The following is a 12705-nucleotide window of genomic DNA, read 5'->3' as shown; positions in this document are numbered from 1 at the left end:
TGTTCTTTAGTTGATTGTGTCTCCTTGGGGGGAGAGAGGGGGTTAAAAAGAAAATTTATTATTTATTTATTTAAGAGTTTATTTTTCTTTTGACCCCTTCACTTCCTAATGAATTTTGATTGCATTGTAGCTTATTTTGTGCATGTCTGACTTAAATTTATAAGTCATTCCTTCATGAGTAAAATATTGTGTCATTCAGAGTGTTTTTCATGACAATTGAACATTTTGTAACAAATGTTACAATTTTATTTCCTAGCCATCCAGCCCAATGGATCAGATGGGGAAGATGAGACCTCAGCCTTATGGAGGAAACAACCTATACACACAACAGCAGGGACCTCAGTCAGGGCAACAGCAAGGCCACGGATATCCAGGACAGCCATACGGGCCTCAGACTCCCCAGAGGTATCCAATGGGAAGTCTAAGCAGGACGCAAGCTACAATGAGCAGTGTCTCTTATGCACAGCAGGTAAAAACATGCAAATACCTATGAGAGTTCACAACTCATAGATTTTATGCTTACTTTCATATAGTTTTAAAGACTGAGATTATGCCGAAAAAGCTCTTGTCTTTTGTGAAGAAACTTGGAAATTAGTGACTCCTTCCCATTTTAAGGGACAAAGATTCTGAGGTTCTGTTATGATGTGCTGGTTCTAGATCAGTCCTCTACAACCATCTGCCTTCTATGTAGGTATGTGGAATTATGTCACAGCCAGCACGCACAGCCATCATCTGGGATGGTTTCAGGTTGAGGAATGCTGTATTATCTAAACAACTTAGAAATGCATAATATTGCTTCCCTTGTTTTGATAAATAGCAGTACTTTAATAGGCAGTGATTTTTTTTAAACTGTCCTAAATGTTCCAGGTAGGAGAAATTTGCCAGATGCTTCTCACTATGGTCCAGTTTTTTATCCAACCCCATTCTTATTTTCTGCTACTTAAGTTTCTTGCATTGCTTTGTTTGTGTAGATTCCTCCTTATGGACAGCAAGGTCCTAGTGGATATGGGCCACAAAGCCAGACTCCTTATTACAACCAGCAGAGTCCTCATCCTCAGCAGCAGCCGCAGCCTTCCTATGCCCAGCAACCACCATCTCAGACCCCACACGCTCAGCCTTCTTATCAGCAGCAACAAACTCAGTCTCAACCCCCACAGCTCCAGTCATCCCAGCCCCAATACTCTCAGCAGCAGTCGCAGCCACCGCATCAGCAGTCTCCATCTCCGTATCCTCAGCAGCCAGCTACTGCCCAGCAGCAGCATCCACAGAGTCAGCCACCCTACTCTCAGCAGCAGTCACAGTCACCCTACCAGCAGCAGCAGCAGCAAGCTCAGCAGTCTGCTACCTCTGCGCTTACCCAGCAGACATCATACTCTCAGTCTCAGTCGCAGCAGTCGGCATATTCTCAGCAGCGCTTTCCACCTCCACAGGTAAGATGTCTTGCCCTGTTCCTTCATGACAGTCCTCAGAGCACATTGGTTTTGTCTCCTGGGAAAGCAGGGCAGTTAATATGAACACCTCAAATGCAGTTAACAAACATTTTCCAATGTGTGTAGCAAGAGACCAAAAAAATATTAAAAACATGATGACCTATTAGCTGTGAAAAGATATATTGGGGATCAGGACTTGTAACCCATCAAACCAAACAAAGTTTTTAGATACAATAATATTTAGTGAAGCATTTTTTTCTGGAAAAATTAGAGCTTGGAAAATTTTGGTGCAGCTATAAAACTCACAAAATATGGTCTGTTGGCTGGGGGATTCTGGGATTTGGAATCAAAAGCTAATCTTTTCAAGATCTGGCAGAAACCAGGGAGATGTTAAAAAGTGGGAGACCAAAGTACAAGAAGGGGCTGAATTATTTCACCCATAGCCTGTCTTTCTTCCAAGGTTCAAGAAACAGCATACATGTTTCTTCCCCTTCTGATATTCCATCATCACAGTGACCCGAGACGTAGTGACTTATTGCTAGTTATGAAATTTAAAATCTGACACTCCTCCTAATACAGCACACTAGCCCTCAATGGTAGGACTTGAACTGTATAAAGCAGTAGATCTCAACCTGTGGGTCCCCAGGTGTCTTGGCCTACAACTCCCAGAAATCCCATCCAGTTTACCAACTGTTAGGATTTTTGGGAGTTGAAGGCCAAAACATTTGGCAACCCACAGGTTGAGAACCACTGGTATAAAGAATAAACAACAGCTATAAGGTCTATGGTCTTCTATAGTAGGATAAAGTAATAATGGGAGGTCACAAAGCTCTAAAACCTTTCGCTTTAAACCTCGCTATGTGCTCCATGTGACAGCTATGGCAGGTCTCGCAACTTTGCTGACCTGCCAAGAGAAACCCCTAGTAAAGAATCAAGTAGGTCTCCCCATACCTTCAGTTTAAGGTCAGATGTACCACTAGATGTAAGCAGTAGTGTCATGTCCAGGTTTGTCCATAGTGGTGGATAATCCACATTAGCTGTGTCAAACTCATTATATTTTTCTGCCTAGACAGAGATTGTAATATAGTTCCCCAAATATGCTTACTTCATTTCTAAACAGCAAGAAACAACAAAGTGCTTTTGAGGGCCACCAGCTTGTCAGTTTTTTCCTTGTCCCTTTCTCAAAGACACAGAGATGGAGTTATTCAAGAGACCTTAGTATATTGTTTAGCTGGAACACAGCAGGCAACACAGCAGGAAGGTTTAACATTGAATATGTGCCACCTTGTACTAGTTTTCTTGATTTGCCTATGCAGTTGTGATTTGTTAGCTTTGTCTTGGTTGGTTTTCTCTGGGGTGCACTTCATTAAATCTATAGCAGTCATTTGAAAGAGAGAGTGACTTGGGAAGGTATGGAAGTACTTATAATACAACCGTAATTTAGTGGTTTAAGTGTTGCCCTAGGCATCTGGGAGAAAGGGTTTGAATCCCTGCTTGGACATGGAAACCAACTGAGGGCGATTTCACACAGCCCTATATCCCAGAATATCAAGGCAGAAAATCACACAATATCTGCTTTGAACTGGGTTATCTGAGTCCACACTGAGATAATGTGGGATTTTCTGCCTTGATATTCTGGGATATAGGGCTGTGTGGAAGGGCCCTAAGTGACCTTGAGTAAGTCACATTCTCTGGGCCTCAGAAGAAGGCAATAGCAAATCATTTCTGATGAATCTTGCTGAGAAAACCCTCTAAGAGTTTTGTCTGATAGTTGCCTTTATGTCAGAAATAACTTGAAGGCACTCAAAGCACAGGGAAATCATGATGACGACGACAACTTTTTTCATTTGATTGAACTTTTGAATTCTAGGAGTTATCGCAAGATTCATTTGGGTCCCAAGCATCATCTGCTGCTTCAATGACTTCCAGTAAAGGGCAAGAAGATGTGAATTTAAATCTTCAGTCGAGACCCTCTAGCTTGCCGGTGAGTTTTCAGAAAGCTTGGTAATGAGATGGTGACAGTAAAGTAGGGTACTTATTGTGCCTAGTTTATTGCAAATAGAAATAGAAAAGAAGACCCCCTATGTTCATGTGGATCTTTGAAAACCAAATTCTGATGAACATTCCAGAATGCAAGTTATAGTTTCCCATAGCTTACAGTATTATTTCTGAAAGACACTTATATAATGTGCATTGAATCTCTAACATTGCTATTTCTTATTGTAATATGATGAAAATGCTTATGTATAAACATGCTGCTGATTTAATTTGTATTGTTGATGAAATCAGAAAGGTTGACTTGAATTTTTGCATATGAGGATAGCATTCTACCTTCAGATTCGAGTCACTTCTTGTCCTAGGTGTTCTCTTGCCAATTATTAGACAATTTAATATATTCTTTTAATGAAATGTAGTTTTCAATGAGATATGGAGATTGCAGAATCTAATTTTTATTGGAGGACCAGTTCATTGCTGGTTCTCATTCATGAGCAGTGACTGCTGATACAACGGACCTTACATACAGCTGCCTATTCAGGGGCACTACTATATCTTCATGTCTCATGAGGATAATTAGTAGGCTAATGACTTCATATGTATAGCTCTTCCCTGTTTCTGAAAGGCCAGCCTTTTCGTAGTGCTTAGAAAAGCTATTTAATGCCTTGACTCAGTGCCAAGCCTCAAGAGACTGCCCCCAGCAGGCTCAAAGGGGAGTTTTGAGCTGGTGACCCAGAATTGGTCACTTCCACTTTTGCTGGAGGATTTGGTGTTCAGACATGTGCCCCTGAAATCTTCGGTTGCATGAATAAAATGCAAAAGGGCTTGATTTATGACAGAAAACTGTGCTTGATCACATGTTTGTAAGAGTTATCAGGTGCCATTTTTTTTTAAAAAAGAGCCATTCTGCAATGGTCCAATGATTATGTCAAGCAAGTGAAATGTATTCATTTTCCTTACTACAGAATGTTGCCTAAAAACTCTGAAAGGCCACAGGATCCCCATCCTTGTTCCATTTCTTTGATATTTAACTCTTGCTTTCTTTAGATTTTGCACTGATGGCTTTGTAATGAAGGCATTGCATTGGTGATGAAGCGGGATGGGGTTTGATAGTATAACAATGCTGAACCAACTGAGCCTTCCTGTCTGTGCTTTATCCATCATTACGTTGCTTTAAGTCAGTGGTTCTTAACCTGTGAACCGCAAGGATGAAAATCTGGTCCACGAGCCTCCTTCCTCTTTATTTATTTTATTTCCACTTCTTTTGTGCTGCCTGCCACTCCTTCCCTGTTGCTGACCATGACATATGTTCTGTATCAGAAACTAGAGCTGATGTGGTCTGCCCAATGCAATTTTCTCAATCAACACTAAACCGAATCTAAAGTTGACCAAAAACCGATTCGTAACCCTTTTGGTACTAATGTTGGAGAGTGGTCCCTGCTCAAAGTGATCCCTGGTCAAAGTGGTCCCTGGTCAAAAAAAGGTTGGGAAGCACTGTCTGCTGTTGCAGAACAAAGTAAAAATTCGTTTCGCTTTTTGCAGTTTCCAGAGTTTGATGTGTTTTAGTTTTAATAGATCTCAGATGAAAATCTGTAGAATTTTTTAATATAAATTTTTAGTAAGGAGTTTTCTTACAATTGTATAATTAAAAGTAAGAGGGAAATGGGATTTTAGAATTGAAGGTAGGGTAGAATAGGGGAGGGAAGAGTTGGGGAAAGGGTAAAAGGGATCAGGTCCAGGACTGGTGTTGGATGTGGAAGGGATTGATTGGGTCATGGAAAAGAAAAATCTGTAGAATTTTTAATGATTACCATTTTCTCTGGTTTGCTTTGACAAGCCTTAGCAGCCTCTAATATTTTCCTAGTCAGCACTCTTTAGCCTATTTATTTATTTACGAAATTTATACCCCACCTTTCCCCACTTAGGGGCCCAAGGTGGCTTACAACAGAGAAAAAAACATGCATAATAATAGTTAAAACATTTAAAACCAAATATTAGTAGCCCATACATTAAACTATAATAAAACTTTAAAACTTTTAAACCACCCATAAATACACCGTGCAGTCCAGGTTCTTCCTCAACTTTGTAAGTTCTGAGTTCAATCAAAGACTTCCTTAAAAATATAGGTTTTAAGGCTCCTCCCTAAACTCCCAACAGAGAGGTCACTGCTCAATTTTCCCCTGGGAGGGCATTCCAAAGGAGGGGTGCCACTCCTGAAAAGGGTGCCTCTCTGGAAATCTTTAACCTGAGCAAATCACGGAACTTAGTCGATACCAGCTTTTCCTCACTAGATCTGAGAGTTCTCGTTAGTGCGTATTGTGGGTCCCACTGTTGCAAGTAGTCTGGACTGATGCCATGAAGGGCTTCAAAGGTCAAACCCCTCACCTTGATTCGGGCCCGGAAACTAATTTGCAGTTAATGAAGCTGCTTCAGGAGCGGAGTAGCATGTTCTGTTACATCCATTCCCGTTAGCAGTCTGGATGCAGATCTTTGAACAATTTGAAGTTTTTGAACTGTTTTCAAAGGCAGCCCCACATAGAGCGCATTACAGTAGTCCATTCGGGATGGAACCAAAGCATGTACCATTGTGGCCATTGTGGATTTTTCCGAGAATTGTTGTAGTTGGTGCACCAGATTAAGTTGTGCAAAAGTAATCCAGGTAACCTCCATCGCCTGGGCTTCCAAGTTTAAGGAGGAATCCAGAATCACTCCCAAGCTGTGGACATGGGCTTTCAGGGGGAATGTGACACCGTTCAGCTCAGGTTGTAACCCTATTCCCGGATCCATCCTACGTGAGCCCAGTATTACTTTCATTTTATCTGGATTGAGTTTCAATTTGTTCACCCACATCCAGCCCATCCCTGCCTCCAGGCACTGGTTCAGGCACAGCATGGCTTCCTTGGCTTTATCAGGTGGAAAGGAGTAGTAGAGTTGGGCATCGTCTGCGTACAGGTGATGCCAAACCCCAGAACTCCGGATGATCTGTCCAAACAGTTTCATGTTAATAACACTGATGAAAGTGATGAGCCCTGCAGGCCCCCACAATCCAGTGGCCATGAGGTTGAGCAGGACTCCCCCCAACACCATCTTCTGGCTACGATCTGAGAGAAAGGACCAGAACCACTGCAGAGCAGTGCCCCTCAGCCCCATCCCCTTGAGCTTCTCCAGAAGTATGCCATGGTCAAGGGTATTGAAAGCTGCTGAGATGTCCAGGAGGACCAAATAGGTCACACTCCCTCTACCTAGTTCTCCACGCAGATCATCCACCCAGGTGACCAAAGCTGTTTCTGTACCAAGCCCCGACCTAAAGCCAGATTGAGCGTGTCTAGAAAATCAGCTTCATCCAAGAACCCCTGGAGTTGTTTGGCCGCCACTCATTCCAAAATTTTTCTGATGTACACCAAATTGGACACTGGTCTGTAGTTATCAAGCATGGTCAGATTAAGCGATTGTTTCTTCAGTGTAGATTGCACCACAGCTGCTTTTAGTGCCATGGGGACCTTGCCTTGGTAGAGCGAGGCATTGATAATCTATTTTATCCAAGGTATGGACCTCCTGGCTTGTTTAATAAGCCAGGAGGGACATGGGTCAAGAATACAGGTTATGGCTCTGACCTCTCTGAGGATCTTGTTTATGTCCTCGGATAATATTAATTGAAAGTCATCTGTATCTATATATATATAAATGGAAAGTGCGTTCAACAGGACAGCAAAACGCGAAAAAACCCCCGACGAAAACACACCAAATTTGCCATGCACATACCTCAACCCACAAGGTAGGCACAACGCGAATCAAAATTCCAAATAACATTTCTATACACTCACAATTACAAAAAGCAACTGAGCATGCGCAAAGGCTCCCCGCCGCAAGTCCCCCGGCGCACGCACATGGCTGGCCAATGCACCCTCTGCGCAAGCCACGGCCCCATCCTCCGTCGCCCCGCCCCTACCCTCCCATACGCCCTCTTTCCAATGCACCCTCCTTCTTCTTCCCCTGCCCACGCCCCCCCATGTTACCGCCAAGCCCCCACCCTTCCCCGCCCCGCCCCTAAACGCCCATATGCCAACCATACCTCCTGCCTCTCCTTCTTTTTCCTCCGCCCACGCCCCACACGTTCACGCCACGCCCCCACGCTCCCCAGCCCGCCCCCACCCTCCCATGTTCACGGCCCCGCCCTTAAACACCCATACGCTAACCTAACCTCCTCCCCTTCCTTCTTCTTCCCCCGCCCACGCCCCCCACGTTCAAGCGACTCCCCTACCCTGCCACGTTCACGCCACGCCCCCACCCTCCCCTGCCACGCCCCTCAACACCCATACGCCAACCTTACCTCCTCCCCTTCCTTCTTGTTCCCCCACCCATGCCCCCCACATTCAAGCCATGCCCCCACCCTCCCCCGCCCCGCCCCTAAACAACCATACGCCAACCTTACCTCCACCCTCCTACGTTCACATTCCGAATCGTCTCATCGTCAACCCACAATCCGATATCATTTCCGTTGTTCCGTTCCTATGGTCAAATTACCAATCATTGCACTTCTTAGTCAAATGCCTTCTTAAATAGCCAGGTCTTTAACTTCCTGCGGAATATCAACAGGGAGGGGGCTAGCCTGATGTCCACGGGAAGGGTGTTCCACAGCCGAGGAGCCACCACCGAGAAGGCCCTATCTCTCGTCCCCGCCAGCCGTGCCTGTGACGCAGGCGGGATCGAGAGCAGGGCCTCCCCGGAAGATCTCAAAGTCCTCGTGGGCTCATAGACCGAGAGGCGGTCAGTTAGGTATCTTGGGCCGGAACCGTTTAGGGCTTTATAGGCCAAAGCCAGCACCTTGAATTGAGCCCAGTAGCAGATCGGCAGCCAGTGGAGCTGGTACAACAGGGGAGTTGTATGCTCCCTGCGTCCCGCTCCTGTTAGTATCATGGCTGCCGCACGTTGGACCAGTTGGAGCTTCCGGGCCGTCTTCAAAGGCAACCCCACGTTGCAGTAGTCTAAGCGGGATGTAACCAGAGCGTGGACTACCGTGGCCAAGTCAGACTTCCCAAGGTACGGGTGCATCTGGCGCACGAGCCTAAGCTGTGCAAATGCTCCCCTGGTCACCGCCGAGACCTGGGGCTCCAGGCTCAGCGATGAATCCAGGATCACACCCAAGCTGCGAACCTGCGCCTTCAAGGGGAGTGCGACCCCATCCAGCACGGGCTGTAACCCTATACTCTGTTCGGCCTTGCGACTGACCAGGAGTACCTCTGTCTTGTCTGGATTCAATTTCAATTTGTTCGCCCTCATCCAGACCGTTACAGCGGCCAGGCACCGGTTCAGGACCTCGACAGCCTCCTTAGTAGCAGGTGGAAAGGAGTGACAGAGTTGGACATCATCTGCGTACAGATGACACCGTACCCCGAAACTCCGGATGATCTCACCCAGCGGCTTCATGTAGATATTAAACAGCATGGGGGACAGTATTGAGCCCTGAGGAACCCCACACGACAAGGGTTGTGGGGTTGAACAGGTGTCTCCCAATAACACCTTCTGGGAGCGACCCTCCAGGAATGACCGGAGCCACTGTAAAACAGTGCCCCCGAGACCCATCCCTGCAAGGCGCTCCAGAAGGATACCGTGGTCGACGGTATCGGAGGCCGCTGAGAGGTCCAGCAGCACCAACAGGGACACACTCCCCCTGTCGAGCTCCCAGCGCAGATCATCCACTAAGGCGACCAAGACTGTCTCGGTTCCATGTCCCGGTCTGAAACCAGACTGTGCCGGATCCAGATAATCCGTGTCTCCCAAGAATACCTGGAATTGTGAGGCCACCACGCGTTCCTGGACTTTGCCCAAAAAGGGAAGATTGGAAACTGGCCGAAAGTTGTCAAATTTAGTGGGGTCCAGTGATGGTTTTTTCAACAGCGGTGCTCGTGTTACATCCTCAGAGACTGCCCTTAATATGGTGTCCAGACCAGAACGGATCAAAGCGACTTTGTCTGCAAAGAACCGAGCAAAAGCTTCGCAGCGAGCTGCCGAGTTGTCAGGGTTCCCGCCTAGATTGGCGGGGTTTAAAAGGCCTCTAACAATCCGGAACAACTCAGCCGGACGGTTCTTTGCAGACGCAATAGTGGCCGCAAAGAAAGTTTTCTTTGCGGCTTTTATTGCCGCGGCATATGCCCTTAAAAAGGACACAAACCGTGTTCGATTTGGCTCGCTCGGATCCGATCGCCACACACTCTCTAGTTCCCTCTTCCTTCGCTTCATCGCTGCCAGCTCCTCAGTGAACCAAGGGGCTGGTTTAGCTCGGCTACTTGAGAGGGGACGTTCCGGAGCGATCGTGTCAATTACCCTAGTCATCTCCCCATTCCAGAGAGCGACCAGGGCATCAACAGGATCACCTACTGAGGCGGCGGGAAAATCCCCAAGAGCCATCAGGAATCCATCCGGATCCATAAGCCTCCTAGGGCGGACCAACTTAATGGGTCCTCCACCTCTGCAGAGGTTAGGGGGCGCAGTGAGCCTAAATCTGACCAGGAAGTGGTCGGTCCATGGCAACGGAGAGATAGTCAACTCCTCCACACCGCCACCTTCCTCCCATCCCTGGCAGAAAACCAAGTCCAATGTATGTCCAGCACAGTGGGTGGGGCCAGATACTTGTTGGGACAGCCCCATGGTTGCCATGGCAGACATGAAGTCCTGAGCCGCTCCTGAGAGGGTCGCCTCTGCATGGACATTGAAGTCTCCCAGCACAAGGAGCCGTTGAGACTCCAATGCCAGACTCGAGACCACTGAATCCAACTGATTTTGGTGGCGAAATAAATTGATTGAATTTTGGGCAACCAAATGTCCACAGGTTTTGTCCACCTTTGGTAACTAAGTTAAATATCTAATTGACAGGATTCTGCTCCTCCCATGCAACCCTCTGCACATCTTCTCAGAAGACTTCCACACTGTATAAAATCATTCCCACTGTTCTGGCTACCTGATAATTGTAATCCAGTGCGTACTTACCTGTAGGCCAAATCTACTGAACATACTAGGACTGAAGTCTGAGCAGACATAGATAAGACTGGGCTGCTGATCCCTAATATCATGCTTTATTTATTTGAGAATTTGGGGCTATGCCCTGCTTCTCTTCTCCAGTTCTAAAATGGGCACTGGAAATGAGAATCATTTCGCGTGCCCTCTCCCTCTAGTTTTAGATTTGGGACTCCAGCTTGTTGTGTCACTGATGTCTCTCTGACTCCTGCCTCCCAGTGATTCATTGTCTCTCCTATGGCTGGCACACTTCATTACTTCTGAAACTAGCCTTCAAATGGTCAACTCCAGTATTATCTCCAGAGCTAGAGGTTGGCCCTGCTGTTGTGCTAAACTTTTGGAACCTGCTCAAATCCCGTACAATTAATGACTCACTTTTGTAACTTCAGTTGGTTCCCCTCCCCGCTTTGCAACTGTTCTCTGCTCAGCTCCAACCTGAAGAGAAGATTCTGGTCTTGCCCAAGTTAGAATGGCAATTAAGATTTTGAAAGTAGGCATGTGAGAGCCACTTCTATTATTTGTCCTGTATGTTCCACATGCTTTCTGCCTTTTCTTAGTCCTTTAATCCATTTCTTTAAATCTAATAGAAACATTTCCAAAAAGATGTTTACATGACCCACTTGAGGTCAGGGCATGACCATCTAATTGGGGGCCTCTGATCTAAAGTGAGCATTTAATTTCACCAGTTAATCTGTATATCTTTTGTTCTGACTGGCTTCACGTATGAATGTCTCTTTTATGAAAGACAACTCTTTCTTCTCACCTTCATCCCTTCATCCCATATTTTCAACACCCAATGTGAGTAAAGGAAATGCTTCTTGATTGCTGTGATATTAAAAATGTATAAGGGAAACAAACCACATCAAGGAGTTAAGAGTTTCCTATTCTTGAACTTATAAGTATTTTTTCCCAAAGTACACAAATTTAAAAAGGAAGTTTTAAGTCACGAACTTGAATGTACGTAATTTCTTCTGCACATAATAAAGTGACTGATATCACTGTATCATTGCTTCCATCCCCTTCGGAGAGGCATCTTAATTATGCTGGCATCTTCTTCATTTTTTATTGTGGGTTAAAATGTTCAGATGGTCTTTTTCTTGAGATGATGTCAGTAGTGGTGAAATGCTCAATGGAAAACAGGGTAGGTGAAAGTTAGTATTGTTCTTTCATTGATAGTCATGCATACACCCAGGCAAGTCATTTGTCAAGCCCAATATTTTCACTGACTGATTGTTGAAGGCAATTCTGACATGCCATGGAAGAGTAGGAAGTGACCATTCATAAGCATGATATGTTTGCAAAGACATGAAGGCCAGTGTTGTTGGTGGCTAGCTTCCAATAATGGATTTTCCCTCATTGGAGGCAAACACCTGTACATAGAAGAAGATGTCAAGATCTACTTGTTTTGGCTACCTTTGGGGGTTCTGGGTGATGCCAAGTGTAATCTAAAGGTACAGCATTTTGAATAAATTTTAAGCCAAAGACCTTCTCACCCAACTCTTGTGAGCCTTTTGAGTGTGAACAGTCTGCTTTTAAATGGGCATAGTAAATAGGTAGGTTGACTTGTATAGTGCAACATTTTTCATTTCTGTTGTCAAATAACTTTGCATGGGATGAATGCCCTTAAAATCATTTCCAAGCATGGTCAGTATCCCATTGTGAGAAATGGAACCTATTCACCAGCCATGCAATTTGCCTTCTCTTAGCTCTGCACAGTTGCATTGAATGGTACAATGTAGCAGTTACTATACTCTCAACTCAAGAACAGAAAACTGTGTTGGTGGACAAGAAAATAGATTTAAAGATGGACTTAAAGCTAACCTTAAAAACTGTGGCATAGACACCAAGAACCCTGGCCCTCAAATGTTCTAACTGGAGATCAGCTGTTACCAACAGTGCTATGGAATTCGAAGAGACATGAATGGAGGGCAAAAGGGAGAAACTTGTCATGAGGAAGGTATATCAAGCCAACTCTTGTCTGCACCTCCTTTCATCTGGAAACTGATGTCCTCATGGCGGAAGAACATGCAGATCAGGAATAGGCCTCTACAGTCACCTGTGGACGCACCACCAAGGCCCTAAACTTAGAGGGCAATAATCCCCGCCCCCAAGTGATAGCCAATGATAGACATTTTAGAGGCACTATCTACACAAACACTGGGAGACATCCATCATTTGGTTTTATTGCAAGTTGTATTGTAGTTCAGGGCTCATTAGCACTAAAATATGACTTCATGCTTATGATTAGAATGAAATATTTTGTAAC

At 45.3% G+C, this 12705-nt stretch overlaps 1 protein-coding gene across 1 annotated transcript in view; it reads left to right on the top strand.

Annotated features, from left to right (window-relative positions):
* The window catches only part of ARID1A (AT-rich interaction domain 1A), a 111558-nt gene that overhangs the window by 24780 nt on the left and 74073 nt on the right, over positions 1 to 12705 (top strand). Inside the window, exons 2-4 of the mRNA XM_060784496.2 lie at positions 257 to 469; positions 972 to 1430; positions 3301 to 3414. Of these exons, the coding sequence (XP_060640479.2) occupies positions 257 to 469; positions 972 to 1430; positions 3301 to 3414 (786 nt within the window). The remainder of the gene's footprint in view (positions 1 to 256; positions 470 to 971; positions 1431 to 3300; positions 3415 to 12705) is intronic.

The sequence above is a fragment of the Anolis sagrei genome, chromosome X (assembly GCF_037176765.1).
Source record: "Anolis sagrei isolate rAnoSag1 chromosome X, rAnoSag1.mat, whole genome shotgun sequence".
Classification (NCBI taxonomy): Eukaryota; Metazoa; Chordata; class Lepidosauria; order Squamata; family Dactyloidae; genus Anolis; species Anolis sagrei.
This window is presented reverse-complemented; position numbering and strand designations above follow the sequence as displayed.